The sequence below is a fragment of the Mobula birostris genome, chromosome 14 (genome assembly GCF_030028105.1).
Source record: "Mobula birostris isolate sMobBir1 chromosome 14, sMobBir1.hap1, whole genome shotgun sequence".
Taxonomy (NCBI): Eukaryota; Metazoa; Chordata; class Chondrichthyes; order Myliobatiformes; family Myliobatidae; genus Mobula; species Mobula birostris.
In genome coordinates this window covers 30,307,214-30,331,346 of record NC_092383.1, presented here as the reverse complement: position 1 = coordinate 30,331,346, position 24,133 = coordinate 30,307,214, and the positions used below count along the sequence as shown (strand labels likewise).

General features: G+C 41.0%; 1 protein-coding gene across 11 annotated transcripts in view; it reads left to right on the top strand.

Annotated features, from left to right (window-relative positions):
* sema4ba (sema domain, immunoglobulin domain (Ig), transmembrane domain (TM) and short cytoplasmic domain, (semaphorin) 4Ba) overlaps positions 1 to 24,133 on the top strand; it is a 455,853-nt gene that overhangs the window by 322,699 nt on the left and 109,021 nt on the right. For 10 of the 11 annotated variants that reach the window (XM_072278297.1, XM_072278293.1, XM_072278298.1 and 7 more), the window contains one exon: positions 5,442 to 5,758. In XM_072278297.1, coding sequence (XP_072134398.1) covers positions 5,641 to 5,758 — 118 coding nt within the window. In that variant the 5' untranslated portion in view covers positions 5,442 to 5,640. Of the gene's footprint in view, positions 1 to 5,324; positions 5,344 to 5,441; positions 5,759 to 24,133 lie in introns of those variants that run through there. The other variant, XM_072278302.1, reaches the window with a different exon arrangement.

Below are 24,133 nucleotides of genomic sequence, written 5' to 3'. Positions count from 1 at the left end.
CCTGATTAAGCAAATCAGCTCTCGTCAGCTTTCTTTAGTCTGACAGAGAGCCACACCTATCTTTGAGTCTATACACTGCACCAAATGTTTATTATCAAGTATTGCTGCTACTTTCTGGATTAGTCAGGTTTACTCACCATTGTCAGGGACAGTCAATCTGTGAAATTACTCCAAGTTTTTCATTTGCTGAAGTCGACTGAGTGATTTCTTGGAACTGCCAATCACTTAAGCTAGGTTGGTTACAAGATTGTGCAATAATAGTCACAGAGTTTGTATTCCCAATTTCCTTTTGTGTCTCGCACTCATCAACTGTTCAGGTAATGTCACATTTCCTTTGCATTTCTCTTTAATGTTCAGCATGCAAATGTGAAATTCGCTCACACACAGCAGGAATATATCTTGGAAGATCTTGGCTAATGAACTTCTGTTGGGAAAGGTGGTTCATGGAGTCATCCTTTTGAATCTTTGATATCTGAGTACTGTAGATTGAATTCACTTTACTTAATGGTGATGGTGACTTGCATTGTGAATGTTGATTTGTGAGTTAATGTCCATCCAAATTCATTTTCATTTTATTATTATAGCTATTAATTTTTAACACTGTCTGTCGTTGTAGTGTGAGGTTATTATTGTTTGAGTGATGACAGGAATTTACAGTGGGGAGATGGATTGCTCAGTTGGGTAACTGTAGCAATTTTTTTGGATGCTTTCACTAGTGCTGAGAAGGGGATTAAAGATTGCAGATTAAAGTTTATTCAGCAATGAGTTGGAAATGGGGATGGGAGATACTTAAGCACAGTGGAAGTCACACCTGTGCTGCAGTATGAAGCCAGTAGTTTTTTTCTTAATTCATGAATTTAGGTGAAAAATTAAATCTAAGTACCACTAAATGCAGGTTATTTGTGCAGTGTAAAGTGCTGAATGTTCACAAGCTCTTCCAATGCAATATAATCCTTTGGGAGGACAATCTGTAAGTAGCATATTGCAGTATATGCAATGCAGTGGACCTGGACATGTGTGCAGAGTATGCAGTAAATGCAGCCCATGTCATTTCACACAGCAAAATGCAGCATAATGGTGTGCACAGTTCTGATTGAAGCAGTGCAAGGGGTATATGGACTGTAGAGTGCAGAATAGTGGGGTATTGCAGGGTGTATAATAGTGTATAATATAATTTATTGTGCAATATATACAGGTTAATGAGATGCATATAGTTTAAAGTGTACCTACTTTTATACAGAGATATTGCGGTGTGTGTTATAATGCAATTTTTCAATAAGATGTAGTACATTGGATTTAGTGTATTATGTCATTTAGTGCAATGTATGACATTTAATGCAATGTTAAGTTTAATTTAGAGCAGTACATTGCAGTCTATGTGATTCACTGAGATGCATGTGGTTGAATACAGTGGTTCAGTGCAGTGTTTGTAACATAACGTTGTGACATGATACAGTATTTTTATATAATAGCATGTAAATGGATTCTTAGCAGTGGGACTCACTGAATCTAACCTTACGTGCAATTCGTTGGACTTCTCCAATACAGTCTCTGGCAAGACCCAGTCCCAGTGGTAGGACAAACCCAGCAGAGCTGGGGCGACAGTGGTACAAAGGTGGAAGGGAATAGTCCCAGTGATGGAAAAGGTTACACATCAATAACTCGCTCACTGATGTAGGGTCTGCGGAGCCACCTGGCTCTCGACCTCATCGCAGCCTTGGTCTGAACGCAGACTGAAGGGTTGAATTTCAGAGGGGAGGTGTGAGTGACAACAGGACAACAGTTTGGCCAAATGTGGCATGAAAAAGAACCAGCAAAACCGAAGTCAATGGACATCAAAGAGGAAAACACGCCAGCGGTTCTTCCCAAAGGGAGAAGATGTGATTGCCAGAGATCAGTGACGGCCGCCCCTCGCCTCTGGAGTTTGCTGCAGGGCTTCTCCAGGCTAGCGTCGTCAGCCAATACCATCAGTAGGTTGGAAGTTGGGATTCTCTCTGGTGGCTGCACACAGTCAAGTACAGTACCTGAACAGATTCAGAAATGAGCTGACAAGTGGTAAGTTGTCGAAAGTGCCAAATAGAATCTAATCAGCTACCTTTAATGTTCAATAACATTATCATCTCTGCATGTCCCACCATCATCATCTCATGGGCTACCATTGACCAAAGCTCCAGTTCTAGCTGACGCTATAAAGCAGCAGACGGTGTTAAAAATGGTTTTTACAGTGTAGCAGGGCAGCATAATACAACATACACAGCATGAAGTTTAATATGGATTATAATGTTTTGATAAAATTAATGGTAGTATATAGCAATGTGTGGGCACGTGGCCAAGTGGTTAAGGCATTGGACTAGTGACCTGAAGGTCGTGAGTTCAAGCCCTAGCCGAGGCAACATGTTGTGTCCTTGAGCAAGGCATTTAATCACACATTGCTCTACGACGACACTGGCGCCAAGCTGTATGGCTCCTAATGCCCTTCCCTTGGACAACATCGGTGTCGTGGAAAGGGGAGACTTGCAGCATGGACAACTGCTGGTCTTCCATACAACCTTGCCCAGGCCTGAGCCCTGGAGAGTGAAGACTTTCCAGGTGCAGATCCATGGTCTTGCAAGACTAACGGATGCCTTTATAGCATTGACCTTAGAATAATATTATACAATGCAACACCTGCGGCATAATGCATCATAATGCAATCTAAGGCACTATAAGCAACTTAATGAGCAGTTTATATGAGTGAATTATGTATTTTATGTATGTGTTGCTTGGTGAATACAAGGTTCAGAAATGGTGCAAATGGCTGAGGCATAGAAAACCTTGAAATCCAATGGGACTTACTCCCTTAAGTGATTTAATTTAGCACGTCATTTAGTTTGCATTGAATTTCTGTTTTGTACTGGTTGTGACAGTTTTAAACAGTCCAGGTTGCAAGCAAGTTTGAAGTCAAAATTGAGTGCTCATATTAAAAATGCACATTAACAGAGCAAGTGCAAGTTTTGTCTAATATTAAAATTAAGAATTATAGTTAATTGTGGATTTATTAATATTTAATTTTTAGATATTATCAAAGGAAAGATGACTGCATATAGGGAAACTTAATGCATCGAACAATCACAAACATAGAGTTAGATTTTCTTAATTTTAGCAATTTTATTAATGTCCAATCTAGGTTAATAATTGAATATAGATTTATCTTACTTCTGGCATTCCTACAGGTAATTAGATTTCACCCAGAGTTGCATCATTTTTATGCTTTTCCTGTCTCAGTCCCCAGTAAGTCAAAGCTGCTAGTTCTTGCTGTTAAAGTCAGAGACCTTTCTTCATCTGACTGAAGCCACTGTGTGGTGCTGAACTAAAATATTTTATACACTAAAACATCTGAACTAAAATACTTTATTGTAACTTGCATTCCAATAAATCTGCATGGTGACTGGTTTCCTGGCCTATAACTGTCAACAATTATTTATCATGAAAAGAAGTAGGGGAACATCGATAAGAACATCAGTTAGGCTGCAGTTATCTTGCACAGACCTTTCCCTTGGGCGCCTGTCACGCAGAATATGCACTGTAGTTGTGTGCTCTTAATGCAACTGCTGGATAGATCAAAGTTGCTGGAGAACTGATCATGGCCTTCTCAATCATCAGTGGTTGGCCTGTTTGTTGTGGTGGACACCTACTGGAGGAATAGATTTAGAAATGGGGCTAGAGGTCCACACAAGGGACTGAGCTGGCATTTTCTGTCCCATTTGTCTCATTTACAAGTGTCACAATCAGTGTTCTTTCTTCTTAAATACTCTGTTTTTATAAAATTGTCAAACATTTATTTGGAGTAAGTCCATAAAAATGAGAAATTATATAGTTTTTAGTTTCTTTGAATATGTTCCACATTATTGCACTTGAGCAAGACATTACAGACGAAAGAAGAGTAACTTTTAAGGAGTGTATTCAAGGTGAGGGGAGAGGGGTAGGGATAAAGCATGAGAACCTTGGATGGAAACAGCCGTAGCCATAATCATCAATAGTCATAAAAGCATGCAATCCAGGAACAGGGTCTTTGGCCCACCACGTCCATAGTGATCATCAGGAACCTATCCAAACCAATTCCATTTATCAGCACATGACCTTTAACACACTGGCAGTTCAATTGCTTGTCTAAATGCTTCTTAAGTGTTCTGAGCATATCTCCCTCCACCACCCACTCTGGCAAGTGCATCCAAGATTCCAGCCACTCTATGGGTGAAATACCTCTTCCTCAGATCTCTTTTAAACCTCCTACCAATTATTCTACACTTATAGTTTTATATTCCTCTGCTACCTTTCCTATATATGTCCTTGATAATGCATTTTCATGGTCCTCACATGGCCCGTGAAGATTATAGAAATCTGCCTGAGCCCCATCAATCCCTTGGAAACCAAATTTTGGCTTGAAGACAATGGGGATCTGCACAATGCCAGACTTTGAGGAGTTCTCAGCGACTTATGAATCTGTAGGTGTAACATGACCTGGTGCACCAAGGATGTGGAGGGATATGGAATCAGTTACTGACATTGAGGGGTGTTGACACCAGGTGTCATTGAATGCCACCAGGCAGAGTATGATAAGTGTATAGACTGGGGAGAGCTGGGTGGGGGTAGCAGAGTACAGGGTGAATTGATGCTTATGGATGACTGGAGATAGGAGCATAGCCAATCGAGTATTAGGATCTTGAGGTAACAAAGACAAGGTTGAGAATTCCAGCAGCAAGGGAACTGAGAGAGGATGAGGGTGGGCAATGTTACTGAGCCGTCATGGTGATGGAACAGAAATGGGATTGGGAGATCAGAAGATTATTTCATGGTGGTATAGGGCACCAGGTTGGTAGATAGTTGGTAGTGCCAAGTACAAAGATGGAGTCTGGGGCTGTGTAATGAAACATGTGACGGAGGCCAGGACTACTTGGTTCAGGCTTCCAAATACAGGCCTGAAGGAGATTTTGTGTTCTCAATTACTGAATAAAAAGCCACAATGTGGTAGATTTAAGTTAGAAGAACATTCTAAAGAAGCAGTATGGGGAGAGTTGGAAGATGACAACTAATATGACGTGTTTGTTACTGGAGAGATCTCATTCAACAACAGCAAGTCAGATGGAAATGGAAGGGGCCACAGATCAATTATCCGGGGGAGTCCTATAGGTGATCATCCAGGAATAGAGAGGGAAGTCATTGAATCACTGGCCAAGGCTGGATAGGTGGGAGAGAACCAGGCAAATATAATCACACCAAGCAGAGGATGATGCAGTAATAGTTCTGACAGAAGGGAGTTCACACACTATGAAATGTGGTAGCTTCCAGACACCAAGCCAGCTTGTGAGTAGTTCATGCGATCTTTGTTGTTAACACATGATTATGTTGCTCCTGTAACCGATCTGTCACTAACCTTTCCTTGCTTGCTGCTTCTGTTGCAGGTTCAGCTTCGGGAAATAGCAAGCCTGCTTGGATTTCGTCTGACCTGTAGGAACGGGTTTGGGGGAGCGACAGCACTGGCTGAGAGTCGTGTTGCTGTTTGCTGTACCCACCCCGGTCTCTTGCTGTGAATAAGCCGATTTCAAACCCTTTGCGGATTAGACCGGGTGGGGGGGCAGCTGCTGCCTTTCTGTAGCCACCATGAACCTGGGCAGCCTGCGTTACCTGGTGCTGACAGCAACTACTCTATACACCGCCGCGTTCAATCAGCCCACAAGCAGGGAGTATGATCCGATTCCAAGGATTGCCTTTGCCTACAGTAAGTGTGCCCGCTTGCTCACTGAAAAAGTGACATGTTAAGATTGCTTTGGATAAGTCTTATTTGATTCTGAAAGTGATAACTGTTTAACACATGCAAGGATATTAAAGTGAGGACAAGAGGGTCAGAAACTGATTGCCTTGACATTTGATCCTCTTCCCATTCATCTGCTTTATATATGTCTGCTACTGCTCCTCATACAAGATGAGGACAACCAGTAATGAGAATGGAAAGATCGAGTGGGAGATCACCTCTCTCTCTAATAACGTATGCCAATTCAGAAAGCTTTCCACAGATAATCATGAACTGCTCTGAAAAATCAACACCGCGTCATTTGAATTTGAAACACAAAATGCTGTAACAGCTCAGCAGCTCAGGCAGCGTCTCCAGCTGGCCACAGCTTTCCCAGTTCAGAAGTTCAAAGTTCCCAACGTAATTGCTCAAAATTCATTGCTCCCAACTATCTCACTCCGGTAACGTTCACGGATCACAGGCAGGCTGTCTGGTAGCAGAAATCTTGTGACATTATAAGAAGAGTAGAGAATCTCATCACCTTTTCTCAGAAGGACCCGTTCAGAAGTACACTGGAAATTACTGAAGGGAATGCACACACTGCACTGTCAAAGGGATAGCTCTGAAATAGAGAGGGACGACTGCAAACTTATGTGATTAAAATACGGACTGGAGCTTAGTAACAGGACTGTCCCCTCTGAATCAGAAGTTCATGCATGCAAGCTAAACCAAAACATAATTCAAAGTTCAAAATAAATCTATTATCACCATATGTCACCAGATACTGCCCCTAGATTCATTTCCTTGCAGGTTTGCACAGTAGAATAGAGAAATACAGTAGAATCAAAGAAAAAGTACCAACAAAGTCTGAGAACCAACCAATGTGTAGAAAACATGATTTTCTAATGTTATGGGGACCCTTTCTGAGTTATTTTCATAATCTTTGAACTGTTATTAAAGTATGGATCTGAGCCATTATTAATATAATATTATATGGTAAGTTATTTCTTTTTTTTTCCTTTCTTTTTTTTACCAACCAGCTCATTTTGGTAGTGGGAGTAGATTTTTTTTAAACAAAATACAATTATCTTACATTATTTCATTTCATAATTCAATATTTTTCTATATGATTGATCTGAAATATGGGATACTGTAATCATATTACTGTGATTTAAGTGTAATGCAATTTGTATTACTTAATTGTATCCATATTAATTTTGTATTTGTATAATATTAATAAAAATATTGAAAAGGAAAAAGCCAAAAAGGTGCAAATAAAAATGATAAATAAACAAACAAACAAACAACCCGGGTTCAATTCCTGCTGCTGCCTGTAAGGAGTTTGTACGTTCTCCCCGTGACTGCGTGGGTTTCCTCCAGGTGCTCCAGTTTCCTCCCACAGTCCAAAGACATACCGGTTGATAAGTTAATTGGTCATTGTAAACTGTCCCAGGATTAGGTTAGGGTTAAACTGGGAGTTGCTGGGCGCCATGGCTTAAAGGGCCAGAAGGGATTACCTCATGCTGTATCTCAATAAAGAAAGAAATACTTAGATAGATTGACAAGCAAATGAATGAATGAACGAACGAACAGGAGTAGTAAAGTCATTTAAATTAGTCTTTTTGGATGTGCAGTCAGTTCAGTGTTGAAGTGTGTGAAGTTATCCACGCTGGTTTAGGAGCCTGATAGTTGTAACTGTTCCTGAACCTGGTGGTGTGAGTGCCTCCTCCCCAATGGCAGCAGTGAGAAGAGAGCAGGCCTGAATGGTGCAGTCCTTGATGATGGATGCTGCTTTCTTGTGGCAGTGCTCCTTGTAGATGTGCTCAATGGTAGGGAAGGAAATTCCTCAGAATTGGCTGTATCCACTACTTTAGTAGGTTTTTCCATTCTTGTGCATTAGTGTTTCTATATCAGTTCATGGTACAACCAGTCAGGATACTCTCCATTGTGCATCTATAGAAGTTTGTCAAAGTTTGTCATATTGAATTTGTGCAAACTTGTAAGAAAATAGAGGTGCTGCCATGCCTTCTGTGTAATGCCAGTTGTGTGCTGGTCCCAGGATGGAATATCTGAAATGGTATCGGCAAAGAATTTAAACTTAATGACCCTCTCCACCTCTGCTTCCCTAATGAGGATGCTTCACGGGCTTCCACTTCTCTCCTTCTGTAATCAATAATTAGTTCTTTGGTTAGATTAGATTAGATTCAACTTTATTGTCATTGTGCCGAGTACAGCTACAAAGCCAATGAAATGCATTTAGCATCTGACCAGAAATGCAAAAGATAGTGTTACAAAATAACTGCGAATAAAAAAAGTGCTACAGCACACAAATATAGAGGTACTGAGACAGTATAATACGGATGCCATACTGCTTAGCACTGTGATGAGAGGTTCAGCAGTGTCACAGCCTCAGGGAAGAAGCTCTTCCTGTGCCTGCTGGGGCAGGAGCGGAGGCTCCTGTAGCGCCTACCGGATGGGAGGAGAGTGAAAAGTACGTGGTTCGGGTGAGATGCATCCCTGATAATGCTTTTCGCCCTGCCCAGGCAGCATTTATGGTAGATGTTCTCAATGGTGGGCAATTGGGTGCCGATAATCCGCTGGGCAGTTTTCACCACACGCTGGAGTGCTTTGCGGTCCAATATGGGACAATTGCCATACCACACGGAGATGCAGTTGGTAAGTATGCTCTCAATGGTACAGCGGTAAAAGTCCGTCAGTATCCTGGGACAGAGGTGAGCTTTCTTCTTTTGCTGACATTGAGTGAGAGGTTGTTGTGGCACCGTTCAACCTATTTTTCAATCTCCCTCCTCTGTGTTGATTCATCACCACCTTTGAATTTGCCAACGTCAGCGGTGTTGTCAGCAAACTTAAATATGGCATTGGAGTTGGACTTAGCCTCACGTGAACTGAGAGGCTTCATGAACTACATTCAGCGAGCTTTGTGTTGTTTAAGGTGTGAATATCTGGGATAGTTTTAACCTGCTTTTATGAACAAAAAGAAGACTTGCATTATTTCTTAAAAATAGCAAACACTGGAAGTATTCAGAACAAAGCACACACAAAGCTGGAGGAACTCCGCAGTCAACCATCGTCTCTGGAGAGGAATTAACAGTCAATATTTAGGGCCGAGACCCTTAACAGGAGTTTTGATTATTCCTCTCCATAGATGCTGTCTAACATGCTAAGTTCCCTCAGCCTTTTGTGTGTGTTGCTCTAGATTTACAGAATCTGCAAATTCTCTTGAATTCTGGGAGTATTCAGCAGGTTAGAGAGTTTCTGTGAAGGGAGAAGCTCAATTTAATGTAGCAGGTTGACAATCTTTCATCAGACAGAAAGTTCTGATGATAAGTTATTGGCTTGAAAAGTGAACTCTCTTTTTCTCTCCCCAGAAAAGCTGCGTGATCTGTCAAGCATTTGCAGCATTTATATTTTATTTCAGGTTTTCAGAATCTGCAGTATGTTATTTTACATTCATGTAGCACATTTCATGTTGATTTCAGTATACCCCATTCATATGCTTTAATGCATTGAAGTATTGTTGAAATATGGTCACTGTTGTAATGCTGGCACACAGCATACTTCTGCTAACAACCTTGTGCTAATTGACCAGATACTCTCTTTCACTGAGAGATAAATCTGGCAATACCACCCTGTTCTAAGAGAGCAGTCACTTCCTCGATTTAAGGTACATTACCTCTGACAGTGCAACACTCCCACAATAAGCATATAGATTTTATGTCCCTGACCACAAGAATGCAACTTGACTCTAGAATGGATGATAATCACTTGCAGGAGTATTTTATTTAGTTAGTTATTTTATTTACTGATACAGTGTGGATGGAGTAGACCTTCCTGCCCTTCATCCGTGCTGCCCCAGCAACCCACAATTTAATCCTAGCCTCATGATGAGATCATTTACAATGACCAACCGGTGTGTCTTTGGACTGTGGGAGGAAACCAGAGCACCCGGAGACAACCCACGCAGCTCACAGGGAGGAAGAACAGACTTCTTACAGATGGTGCCGGAACTGAGCTCCGAATTCCAACATGTTGAGCTGTAATAACTTAGTGCTAACCTCTACACTAACATGACGATAATGCAGTAATGACTATTGCTTTGATTGCGATCAATAGGATGACCTTTCCTGATGAAGAGTGCAACTAGCCAGACATTTTAGTGTCTGGAATAAGACCATTCCGCCTCTTCCTTCTAGGCCAAAGAACCTCACAAGACCTGTGTTTTCCTCATAGACAGTTTTTTTTCCTCCTTTTCAAATATTTATTCTCTTTCAGGAGGTTGTTATTAAATCCATTTCCCTTTCCATTCAACATTGCATCCCAGATCTTGTTTGTTGGCAAATTCACTGAAGAGAGAGTAAAGGTGGAGGGGTTAGTCTGAATCTGGGGCAATGATATCACCACCTCACCTGCGTGCAAAATCCGATGAGTAATTGTAGGCAGCTTCTGTGGGGGAGATAAGAGGAACTTTGATTGTTTTAAGGTGCACCAAACGGTGAGTAATTCTCACTGCATGTCTGTGCAAACTCTTGGCACAGAGCAGATGTAACACAATGATTTTAGATAAATAGATATTCAACTTTGGCACAGTTTGCTGCCCAGAACAGAAATCAACATGTTTCATAGAACTTAGTCAAACAGCTTGTATATGTGTAACATATGAAGACTTCAGATGGAACCAAAATATGTAACAAACAATGGTCGTATAGTTATGTTAGTGGATTACCACTCTACACCAATCTTCTAGTCAAGGTACAAATCACACCATGACAAATATAAAAATTTGAATCAATTTAATGTGGAAAGCATATTTTATACTGGCAGTACTGACGATGGCAATGAAACTGTAAACCTATCACAAAGCATGGCAACTGCTCTAACCTAGAGGTGACTCCAGACTCAGACCTATCTGTTTCATTGTTCACTCCGAACTTCACTCTGAAGTTCGTCACTCAATTGCAAGACACCCGCCATCGTTGAAAAAAGGGATCTAGTGCTGTCCCGGCGTATATGACGAATAAACTCTTTTCGGGCTTCCAGCTGGGGACAGGTATTGATTTTAACTGATGTTTCAATGACGAACTCTGATGAGGCTGTAAGCCCGAAAAGAGTTTATTCATCTACCATCGCTGTTGAAATACGAGAGACATCTGTGCAGCAAGATCCATAAATAAAGAAGGATATCCTTTGTGCCTTGGTAGGTTTAATGATGGATAAATCCCAGGACTGGATGGGATTCATCCCAGGCTGCTGTGGGAAGAGAGGGAAGTGATTGCTGGGGCTTTAGCTGAGATTTTACGATGTTTGCCGGGCACAAGTTACTGGAGACCAATAAATGAGTTCCCTCTTTTCAAAAAAGGCAGTAAGAAAAAGCCTGATAATGATAGACTTGGGACCCTTACATAGTGGTAAGAAAGATTTTGGAAAACATTCTGAGGGATAGGATGAATAATTACTTGGAAAAGCAAGGACTAATCAGAGACAGCCAATATGGCTTTGACAAGGGTAGATCCTGTCTGATCAATTTGATGGGATTTTTTGAAGAGGTAAGAAAGTGCATTGTTGAGAGTAGAGCAGTATATGTGATTATGTGGAGTTTGGTGAAGCCTTTGACAAGGTCCCACATAGGAGGCTGGTTCGAAAGCTTAGGGAACATGCGATTCAGTGGAAGTAGGCAAACTGGATCTAAAATTGGCACGTTAGTAGAAGACAGAGTGTGATGGCAGAGGTTGTTTGTGTCATTGGATGCCTGTGACTAAAGGTGTCACACAAAGATCAGTGTTGGGAGCCTTGTTATTTTTATTAACTGTTAGTGAGTTGGATGCGGAAGTATTAGGCAAGATCAGTAATTTTGTGGGTGTCACAAATGAATGGAGTTGTTGATAGTGTGAAATGTAGTCTTACACCATGGAAAGATGTCAATGTGACAGTGAAATGGGCTGAAAATGCAGATGGAGTTTAATCCAGACAAATATGAGCTGATGCAGTTTGGAACCACTAATGAAGCTCAGACAAACCCCATTAATGATAGCCTCATACAGAAAGTATTGAGGAGCAGAGGAACAAGTCCACACATCCTTGAAGATGACAACATGGGTAGACAAGTAGTTAAGAAAGAAAATGGGATACAGAAGAAGGGAAGTTATAATCCAACTTTATAAAAGCTGGAATACTGTGTGCTCTTCTGGTCGACAAGGTATAGGAAGATGTGACAGCACTAGAGAGGGTGCAGAGGAGATTTTTCAGGATGTTACCTGGAATGGAGCATTTCAGTTACGAGGAAGACTGGAAAAGCTAGGTCTTTTCTCCCTGGAGTGGAAGAGTTTAAGAGAAGTCATGATTGAGGTATGTAGAATTATCAGGGGTAGATGACTAAGTTAATGTAACATCTGATAAGACGGCACTCCCACAGTACCTTATTGGACTCACAGTCAAGGTTTTGTATCTAAGGTTCTGTGCTTCACTTTGACCCCACAAATACTTCAGAACACTGCAATTTGGTCTGAATGAACAACCAGTCAGATTCAATTTTTTTTAAAAAGGGAATGACTGTCCTTGCACTCTAGTGGAGGAGTGCTGGTTATTTGCAAGTGCTGCTTTGGGAATGCAGTGACCTGGTGGGAAATAGCACATGTATACAGAATACATGACAGAAAACTATGTTTGCCAGTGCATGTTCTTGAGGAACTTATCTCTGGTTTTCTAAGATTCAGTCCTGTCTAGCAAGACTGAGAGGTAACACATAACACCCATTCTGGTGCAAGAAAGGCCATGAAGTAGAGACAGCAGCTTATCTCTATTTGGGAGCTTTACTCATTTAAATTAACTGCTGTGTTATGTACATTACTGTAATCACTATACTCAGAAATGAAACAGAAACTTTTCTGTCTCTCCATGACAATTAGCAGGTCAGAAAGAAAAAAAAGCAAGTTTAGTGTTTTTAATAGTTTCAGTTTTATTTCTAATCTCCTGATTTATACTTCAGAACTATTTCACTGCTGGATATTTTGAAGTAATGAGAGGTGCAGTGCTGTGTAAATTCTTCTAGCCTACCTGTCTAACATTCTCATGTTGATGTATGAGAGAGTTTCATAGAGTCCTGACAAACTATTTTCAGGTCTGCCTATAGCTCAGTAGAAGGCTATGCATGTTGCAAGATCTGCTTTACATTGACAAGAGACCCTTTGATCTTCAGAGAGGAGAAATATATAGAAAAGAGATGGAGGGAATGGAAAGTAAAAAAAAAGAGATTGACCAAGTAGGTGCTGGTTACTTAAGCTTCAGATGCAGTTTGTAACTTTGGGCTGAGGTTTTTGTTGGTTGGAAGGTGATGTTTCTGGGTGAAAGATCTCAGAATTTAAACATATTTGATGATAACCCTGAACATAGTTTAAAGCTCAACTGGTAATTCTCCTTCTAGCCCACCTGCAATGTCAAATCTCTCACCTCTTGAAATTAGCCCCTGATGTAGATTATTGTCTCATGTAAGTACCTTGCTAATATTCTGATAAATTGTTAAACACAGGCTTTATTCCATCCTCAAGAGGACAGCAAGGTTCAAGGTTTCTCTGGGCAAAACATACTGGGTTGAAGTGATTTTGTGCTAAATTACCTAGAATGGGGCTTCAACCCAAAGTCTTCAGACTCAACTGAGAAAACCACTAGCTGAGATGAATGCAGAATATTCCACCGGAACAATACATAGCAAAGAACCTTACCTCACTCACTTAAACCTTGCAAGATCAATCAAGAGACAATAAGTGGTCTTTTCTAATTAGGTTATTGTTCATAATTGCATGATGTCACCGCAACACTGAGTTACACCAACCTGATCATGAAAGGTGGGACAGCCTGTGACAAAACATTCCACTCTCTAGAACCAATTCAGAAATAAGCATAATAGCATTGTTACTTTACCCCTTAACCTTTCCTCTCAGGTTTCCATGATGCCAGCTCTCATTTCTGGAAAGAAATGCCTCAGAATTGTTATTGGTTTATTGTCGTCCCCTGTACCAAGATCTAGTGAAAACTTGCCTTGCAATTCAAATCATTACACGGTTCATTGAATTAGAGTATAGTAAAACAATAATAATGCAAAAGAGTAAGAGCTAACAAAAAAAATACACTGCAGGTAAGCGATAAAGGTCAAAATCATTATGATGTAGACTATGAAGTCAAGAGTCCATCTTATTGAAAAAGAAGTCCATTCAAGAGTTGGATAACAGTAGGATTGAAGCTATCCTTGAGCCTGCTGGTATGTGCTTTGAGGCTTTTGTATCTCTTGTCTGATGGGAGAGTGAAGAAGAGAAAATTTCCTGTGTGAATAGGGCTTTTGACTACGCTGGCTGCTTTACTGAGGCAGGAAGAAGCATAGACCATATTTTTGACAAAATGTTGTGATACTCACACAAAAAAAGCTCAGTAAATGCTTGCTCCCATTCAGGGAGGTGCACCACTTGTTTACTGCTGTGTTGCAGCTCACTGATCTGCCAGAAGGTTAAAGGTGATCCCAGTATTGCAAAACTGTAAGTGCTCCACCCTTGCTGAGAAGTGGCTATAGGGTTGAACCCAGTGACCACACACTAGTTGGTTTAACCTTATTGGTGGCCGAGGTTCACAAAACAGTTAACAGGAACAAAGTGTGGAAATTGTGGATGAAAATACAAAAAGGAAAGGAACCTAAGCATGACCCAAGACTGAAGGATAGCATTGGATTAAAAATCAAGGCATGTAAAGTCGCCAGAAAAGGTGGCAAGCCTGAGGATTAGGAGCAATTTAGAAGTCAGGAAAAATAAACAAAAATTGATTAAGAGCACAAACTAGAGTGTGTAAAAATACCTGCAAAGAATACAAAAGCAGAATAAGATAACAGGGATGTAATGCTGAGGCTTTGTAAAGCACTGGTGAGGCCTCACTTGGAGCATTGTGAGCAGTTTTGGGCCCCTTATCTAAGAAAGGATGTACTGACATTGGAAAGGTTCAAAGGAGGTTCATGAAAATGATTCCGGGATTGAAAGGCTTGTCGTATTAGGAGCGTTTAATGGCTCTGGGCCTGTACTCACTGGAGCTCAAAAGAATGAGGGAGTATCTCATCCTATCAAGTTGAAAGGTCTCGATGGAGTGGTTGTGGAGAGTATATTTCCTATGGTGGGGGAATCTAGATCCAGAGGACACAGCCTCGGAATAGAAGGACGTCCATTTAGAATGAAGATGAGGAGGAATTTCTTTAACCAGAGAGTGGTGAATCTGTGCTATTGGTTGCCACAGGAGGCTGTGGAGGCTAAATCATCAGGTTTGTTTAAGGCATACGTTGGTAGGTTCGTAATTAGTCAGGGCATGAAGGTATACAGGGAGAAGGCAGAGACTGGGGCTGAGGGGAAATGGACCAGCCATGATGAAATGGTGGAGCATACTTGATTGCCACAAGGCCTAATTCTGCTCCTGTATCTTATGGTCTAAAATCTTCTACAAATTTGTGCAAAGACAAAAGTTGGTGGAAACAAATGTAGGTCCCTTATGATTGAAAATGAGAGAATTTCTAATAGGCAATCAAGTAAATACTTTGGTTCTTTCATCTTGGAAAAGAGCACAGGTAGCTTCCTAGGATGCTCAGGGAAGCAGAAGTCTCATGGTAAAGAACAATAAAGAAATGTCTTAGTGTGAAAAAGCAGAACAGGAGAAATTAATGGAACTGAAAGCTAACAAATGCCCAGGGCCTGAGTATCCACATTCTAAAGCACAAAAAGAGGAAGCAATGGAAGTGGTGAATAATTGGTTGCCATCTTCCAATATTCTATAGGTTAGGGAATGGTTGCTGGAGATTGGAGAGTGGGGTGGGGTGAGGTGGGTGTGTGGTTGTGGGGAAAGAAATCCATGGAACTGTAGACTTTATCGGTTGTGGGGAAAATGCTGGAATCTATCATAAAGGACTTGAGAACAGATATAGATAATACTAATGGGATCAGACAGAGTCAAGACAGGTTAATGAAAATGGAAAATGTTTTTGGCATACGTAGTGGAGTTTTTTGAGGATGTAGTTTGCAGGTTAGATAAGGGAGGACAGAGGATGTAGTATATTTAGGTTCTGAGAAGCTTTTCATAAAGTCTGATATAAGAGCTTAATGGACACAAAGTAAAGTGCTTGGTATGTTGAGGATGGGTTGAAGATTGCTTGACAGGCAGGAAACAGGGAATTGGAATAAATGGAAATTTCTCAATGTAGTGGATTATGACTATTTACTCCTGGCCAGGGAGTAAAGGATCTAGAACCAGGGATAAAAGATTTCAGCATGTGGGATAAAACACTTTGAACTATTAGAACTAACATAACACTATTACAGCATGAACAACCTGGGTTCAATTCCGCAACTGTCTGTAAGGAATTTGTTTGTTCTCCCCCTGAGCGTGTAGGTTTCCCCAGGTGCTCCTGTTTCCTCCCTCATTCCAAAGGTATACTGGTCAGTAGTTCAATTAATCACAACACTGCACAGGCTTTTTGGGCGAGGCGGCCAGTTACCATGCTGTATCTCTAAAAAAAAATCTAGAACATGGAGAATTTTTTTTCATTCTTTCACCTTCTCTACCACGGAAGGCCATGGAAATCAAGACACAGAAGATATTTAAATAGAGTATAGATAGGTTTCATGACAGGAAAAGGCATTAAAGAGTATTGAGAAAAATGGGAATGTGGTATGGAGATAAAAGGTGAGCCGCAATTGTATTGGATGGCACGGAGATGATCGATCTACTCCCTGTTTTTAAGAAAAAAAAACATTGGCAATTCCTTTTCCCCACTGAGCTGCTCCGGTAGATTATAAATCCAGATTTTAGCATCTGCAGTTTCTTGTCACTACTCTTGATCCTTTTTTTCCCAATGTTTTTAAGTGTGGGTTATTTAAAGGAAGCTGGCATTGATGTGTTAAAAGGAAAATTGTGCCTCTCTAATGATAGTTTATTGTTGAAGCAACAAAGAGGGGTGATGAAAGAAATATGGTGGGCGTGGTGCATGTGTGCTTCCTAAAGAGGACATAATTCCACAAGGGCTGCCAGAACATGAATATCTGAGGGTGTACATAACAACATGTGCTGAAAGGTGCCGGGCAGGTTGCGAAAGTGGTTAAAGCAATATAAAGGATCCTGAGCTTCATTAAAATCTAACGTACAGTGCGCACGCAAGGATTCTATAGATGTACAGTGGAGAATATCCTGACAGCTTGCATCACGGTCTAGCATGGAAACACCAGTGCCCAGGAATGGGAAAGACTACAGAAGGTGGTGGACACAGCCCAGTCCATCCCTGTGGCAAAGCCCTTCCCACCACTGAGTACATTTACACGGAGGGCTGCCACTGGAAAGCAGCATCCATCATTAAAGCTGCCCACCATCCAGCCCGTGCTCTTTCCTCACTCCTATCATTAGGTAGGGTGTACAGAAGCCTCAGGTCCCACACTGCCAGGTTCCGGAATAGTTATTACCCTGCAACCATCAGGCTCCTGAACTGGTATGGGGATCTTCACTTACAGCAATAAACTTATTTTACACCCTACAGACTCACTTTCAGTGACTACTGAGTATTATCTTGTTTATTATTTGGGCAAATTGTCTTCCTTTGCATATTGGTCATTTGCCAGTCTTTTGTTTATCTATAGTTGCTCGTAAATTCTATTGATTTGTTTCATTTTCCTGTAAATGCCTGCAAGAAAAGGAATCTCAAGGTAGTATGTGGTAACACAAATGTACTTTGATAATAAACTTACTTTGAACTTCAGGACACTCACCACTGAGCAAAGAAAAGTCAATAAACATTTTATGCTTAACTGGTTCAGTCGTGACTGGAGTATTGCATTCACCCCTAAGAAAAGATGTAAGGGCTTTAGAGAGGGTGTAAGAGGGATTTACCATGATGATTTCAAGGTAAGGAACTCCAGTTATGTGGATGAACAGGAGAGGCTGGTACGATCCTCTTTGAAACAGAGGTGCTTAAAGTTATGAAAGGTGTCAACAGAATAGTTTGAGAGAAACTGTTCCTGTTGATGGAGGTAACATGAGGAAACAAGTTCAAGTTTAATGGTCATTCAATTGTATGTGTGTATACCGCCAAACAAAACAACGTTCCTCTGGACCAAGGGACACAACACAGTACATATAGCTCATACACATAACACAGAGTACTGTTACCATAAATAAATTAACAAATGATAAGTTATATTTTCGACACAAGATAAGTAAACTGTATAATGCTACTGCTGCTTCATCTGTGATGAGACCTGGGAGGTGGCAGGGAGCTCAGTAGTCTTATGGCCTGGGGGAAGAAGCTGTTTCCCATCCTAACAGTTGTTGCTATGGTACCTCCTGCCTGATGTAAAGGAGTCAAAGAGATTGCTAGATGGATTAGAGGGATCATTGACAATGCTAAGGGCCCTGCCTGTGCAGTGCTCCTGATAATTATCTCTAACAAGTAGAAGAGAGACCCCAATGATCCACTCAGTAGTCGTCGAAATCCTTTATAGGGACTTGCAGTCAGATGCCTTGCAATTCCCATGCATGCCCTGCCATGTTTTTACCTGTCAAATGCCAGGGATTCAAAAGGGAGACAGATATGTATCTGAAAGGGACATCTGCAAGAGTTTGGGGAGAAGAGGGAGAGTGGGACTAGTTCAATTGTGCTTATGTCGAGCTGGTATAAAGGCCAAATTGACTTTTTTGTACTGTGACCTTGCTGCAATTCTGTAAACAATGTTAGAAATATTTACGTTGAAAACACATAATTGCTCAAAGTCCAAACTTATCTAATATCCATCTTGGCTCATATGCCTCTGAAGGTTATGAGTTTAAATAGTACATCAGACACTTGAGCAACGAAATCTCAGTGGACGGTGCACAGCATTCCCAGACTTGTCGAACGTCAGAAGAGTTAAGCTGTGGCTCTGTGTTCCTTCGCAAGCGGGCAGACAACTGCCATGGCAACAGTTTTCCCCAGCGTCCAACATTTATCCTTCAACCTTCATCATCAACAAACTGATTATCTGGTCATTATTGCATTCCTGTTTCTGCAGAAGCATGTAAATTGGCTGCTATGTTTGCAACATCGAAGTTGTAATTACATTTATAAAGTTCATTTTAATATAATGTGTTTTGGGACATCCGAAAAGTTGTGATAGATGCTATTTTAAGGCCATTTGTGCTTTCTTTTATGTCAGTAATATTTGTACAAGGCAAGAAACTGGGACCATTGTGCTCTTCTGAATTGATGAGTATCTAGTTTTAAAATTTTGGCAGGGTGTCTATTCAAAGTTATAAATAAACACCCTATCATCAAGGCTGATGCTTCTCACAGCTGTTTGTAATTAGTTTCCTGACATATAGGTCAGAGCAAAAGAAACCAGCTCATTAAATAGGGCCAAACAATGTCATTCTTTGCTGAATTTCTTTCCCATTGGCATTTACATCAAAACCATCCAAGCACGTTGTGGATCACGTAGGTGTGGTATCACCATTGTGCAGAGCCAATAGTCTCTTCTGTCCTTTGGTTGGGAGACTTTTTTATGTTCAAGAGAGGTTTGAGATTGACACAGAATGTGTGAAGTGTTACCTAGCTGTGTATTATACCACAGAGCGAGTAACAAAATTCACGGAGGAACTCGTCGGGTCACGCTGCACCTGTGGAGGTAAACAGATAAGTCACTGTTTCGTATTGAGACCCTTCATCTAGATTGTGCATCATACCTTCTGAAGTACAGTTCATTTGAAGCTGGTGGAAATTTCCAAAATGGAGTAACATTGGTGGCCATTTCTCAAATGTATATTTGCCACCATCAACAAATGCTTAGTCCATAGAGTAAAGATCCCCAATTTTATGCAGAGTGAAGCTGCAGGATTCACTCAGAAAACAAAATCTTAATGCTGTCGAATTCAGTTAATTAGGACCAACAGGGAGAAAGCATGAAAAATTCTGAAATTAGGACATCAAGTGTTCGAAGCACACCACAGATCAGGCAGCATCTGTGTAAAGAGAAACAGAATTAACACTGGACAACAAATTGTTTCAGAAGTGTTGCTTCCTCAGTATTTTTTTTTGTTTGTGATAGACTGCTAGAAGCTGAACACAAATATAATTTAAGACTACTTGTATTACTTCTATGAGTTTGAAGAAACAAGAAATTAACTTTTATTGAATATAATGAGTTTAATTGCATAACAATGCTGACACTGCAATAGTTCAACTAAGCTGAAAATGTTTTGTTGATGATTTTCATTTGTACTCAGTGTCTGAGGCTTCTCCCTTAAATGTCCAACAATAATCAGCCAGCGTTGATGTATTCCAGTTACCCTGATACTGTTTCTCCATGATTTCAATATCCATCCTTGTCACTGACAACGCCAAGATTTGCAAGGAAGAAGTCTAAGTGGGAATGCAGAAAATGAATCTTTCGTGACACCTTGCACTTTATGGTTTTATATGTTTGAAGCATGCTGTCAACCAGTTGCATGTAGTTTGATGCTCTGTAGTTGCCTAGAAGGTTTTCAAGAACATCCTTGAATGCCTTCCATGCAATTTTCTCCGGTCCCACTAGAAGTTCTTCGAATTGCCTGTTATTGATAGCCTGCTTGATTTGTGGACTAACAAAAATGCCTTCCTTAATCCTGACATCAGTTATTCTGACTGGAATTATGAATTGAAATAACAAATATAGGCAATTTCAAAAAACAGTTGTGTGATAGGGAAATTTCATGGTGATTTTCATGATAAGCAGCCCAAAATCTATAAGATGTGCACAAAAGTATTCAGGAAGCAAGATCTTTGTGTCCAGTTTAATGGTTCAGGTCAAAGACCACTGGTGGTCCTCACGTTCCCTCAATCTTCTTCGTCCTTTGCATCAGTGTAGTTTGTCTCAGCTGCTCTATGTGGGAGTATATTCTTTATTCTTAACACTTTTTAAGAGAAACATTTTTTTGAATGCTAAATTGGATCGATGAGTGACTTATATTCATGCCCTGTGGTTTTAAGCTTGCCTACAAATAGAAGCAGCTCTATTCTGTATCATCTTGCAAAGTTTCCAACCCTAAAAATCTCTAGAAGATCAGCCATTCCTTTCTGCGTTTCAGAGAGGGAATCTCTGCCTGTTGTCTGGTCATACACAGCCAAAGAAGACCATGATTAAGATGATTGTTCATTTCCCTGTCAATCAAGCCTGGTAGCATCTCTGATTAATTTTATGCACACAATTTCAATGTAGGCATTGTCTACATAACACAATTTACCAGGAAATTTACTTCCTCGTATTGGGACAAGTTGCTGCAGTTTTCATTTACATGTATTCTATTTTCTGCATAAATTGACTTACCTGGTGTGAGTCATACAGATTAATGCCAATAGGCTCCATGATCTAATGGAATGATGGAGCAGACACACGGGCAAAATGACCTACTCTTGCTTTTGCTTCTTGTCTTCTTAAATCGTGTCGTTGACAAGCGCATGACTTTAACCGGCTTCTACACGATTCAGCTGAGAAGTAATACCATTCACATTCCATTCCAGCAAAAATCGAAGTTCGCTAGCATAGGGCTGAAATAAAGCATGGCAGCACTTTTGTCTTTCACCACACCCGAGCAACATAAATAGATTGTGGGGGTAACAATGGGGGTTGAATGAGCTCGCTGCTAAATTCAGCTTTGAAATTACAGTACTTAAACTGGTATGTTACACAGTTAAGCATAACTGTGGCTGTGGACTGGATTGGCAGAGAGTTGCAGTAAGGTGTTGTTGATGCACCAGGAAAGCGTTCAGCAGTTTCTGTTTGTTTTTGGGGGCAGTGGGCCTCTTTGCTTCGCAGATCGAGGAGGTAGCATTCCAGTTCCTGCTAGAATTTTATCCCTCTCCTCCCCTCTTCCAAATTGTCGCTACCCGCTTTGTATCGGCATTTCATGTTCTCCCAGGTATCTAATAAAAGGAGGCTGCTAGCAGCAATGTTATAGGAGCACCACTGGCTCCAAGTTCCTTCATTCCTGAACTCTACACGTTTACCATTGAGTCAAAGTATTGCATAATCTTTTTATTTAGTTTTCAGGGGTGGGGTGCTATCTGCATGCATCGTGCAGAGGTGTCCCTCAGTTGTTTTTGCCCCTTCATATATGTCTGCGTTGGTGTGTGATTTCTTGCTTAATGTTCCACATTTAGTCTAAAATACGACTATATTATTTAGTACTGTGTTCATGTTTGCCTGAGAATGATTGCCTCTCAGATGTACAAGCATTATTTGCTCAGCAGGTAATAATGTTTTAGTACTAGAGGGTGGTTGTTCATTGTCAGTAAACAAATTGTACCTTGGAACACCCTAAGGCACTTTGTATAATCACCCATGTGTGTTTATACATCAAAACCACACACTGCGATAGATTCTACGTTATTTTTTTTGAAGGTTGTCAGCCGGTCACCGAGTGCCTTTAATAGCAGTGAGATGGTTGTGGTAGAGATGAGGAATGCAAATGTCGAGTTAACAACACTTTTAGTAACCCAATACTTCAGGTAAATTGCAGTAAACATGGGAAATGCTGGAAACGATCGGAGAGTCAGGCAGAATTTATGGAATGAGAGACAGAGTTAGTGATTATGTGTCAGAAATGGGAAGGAAACAAAAAGACATTAAGGCTGTGACACAAAACATTAACTTGTAACTGGTTTTACCCTCTTTGACCCATCTCCACCGTCTGTCTTGCGGAGGAGCATTTTCTGATTTTATTTCAGATTACCAGCATTTCAGTTCTTTTCAGCCAACACTTGCAGCCTGTCTTCAGAAAAGAGATTCTGCAAAAACTGTCAGTATGCAACGCATGGACCACAGAAAGTATTTCCCTATCACACAAACACAAGCAGAAGTGGGATATTTAGCCTGCTTTGCCATTAATTAGGGGTGGCACAGTAGCATAGTGGTTAGCACAACGCTTTACAGTACAGCCAAACCAGGGTTCAGTTCCTGCTGCAGCCTGTAAGGACTTTGTACCTTCTCCCCATGACCACGTGGGTTTTCTCCGGGTGCTCTGGTTTCTTCCCACAGTCCAAAGACGTACTGGCTGGTAGATTAATTGGTCATTGTAAATTGTCCCATGATTAGGCTGGGATTAAATCACTAGACAGCGAGGCTCGAAGGGTCGTAAGAGCCTACACTGCACTGTATCTCAATAATTTAAAAAAAACGTTAACAGCTGATCATCATCTTGGGGAGGAATTGCGCGGCCACTGCCTCACATTGTCCAGACCTGGGTTCGATCCTGTTCTCCGGTGCTGTCTATGCGAAAATTGCACGTTCTATCTGTGACTGTATGGTTCTGCTCTGGGTGCTCTGGTCTTCTGCCATGTGGTTAGTTAGTTAGTTGGAGCTTTACTGTCATTGCTGAGGACAATGAGATTGCAGGGCTGCTCCATTCTGACAATTCAATTACTAAAACACAATGACTAAATGAAAAATAATGTCTGACTTATTCAGGAGGACATCTAAGTCACAGCTGAATTAAAAACTTGCAGCTCTAAAATTTAAAGCAACAGTGGCTGCCCCACTCAAGTATTGCACGTGTCCATGTTATAAAATACAATGATTAAATTTTAAAATAACATCAAGAACTAAAGCTGAAACTTAAAAAAAACAAAGAGCTCTGAAATCAATATTTGGGTTTAAATGCCCCATGACCATGTACTACACTTAGAGATCGTCCATTGTGCTTGTGGGCTATGGATGGCTGGGGTCGTTATTCATTTGCGTGACAGCCCTGGTGGAAAATGCTGTTTTTCCGTCTGGATGTCCATGCAGAGTGTCTCCTTCTGTAGTCTATGTATGACATTCTGACAACTTTTCACAGCAGGAGGTTGAACAGGTGATTACTGGGACGGGGTGAGTCCATCGCGACGTTGCAAGCCTGCCATTGAGTGTGAGTTGTAGGTGGTTTCCTTATCTGGTAGTTGTGTTTCTGTGCAGCACGCACAAAATGCTGGAGGAATTCAGCAGGCCGGGCAGCATCTATGGAGAAGAATAAACAGTCAACATCTCGGCCTGAAACGTCGACTCTCTACTCTTTATCACAGATGCTGCCTGGCCCGCTGAGTTCCTCCAGCATTTTGTGTGTGTGTTGCTTTGGATCTCCAGCGTCTGCAGATTTTCTCATGTTTGTAATGTTCTGTGCTGTCCTGATCACTTGTTGAGTTCTGGTTGATCTTGTTGCAGCTAGTGTACCTTACCATCATGCAGTAGATCAGTGGCACACTGGTTTACCAGCAGCTCTAGGGGCAGGTTTTCTCTCTTTAAACTCCTAGGATAGTATAGACATTGCTGAGCCTTCCCTACTATCAAGGAG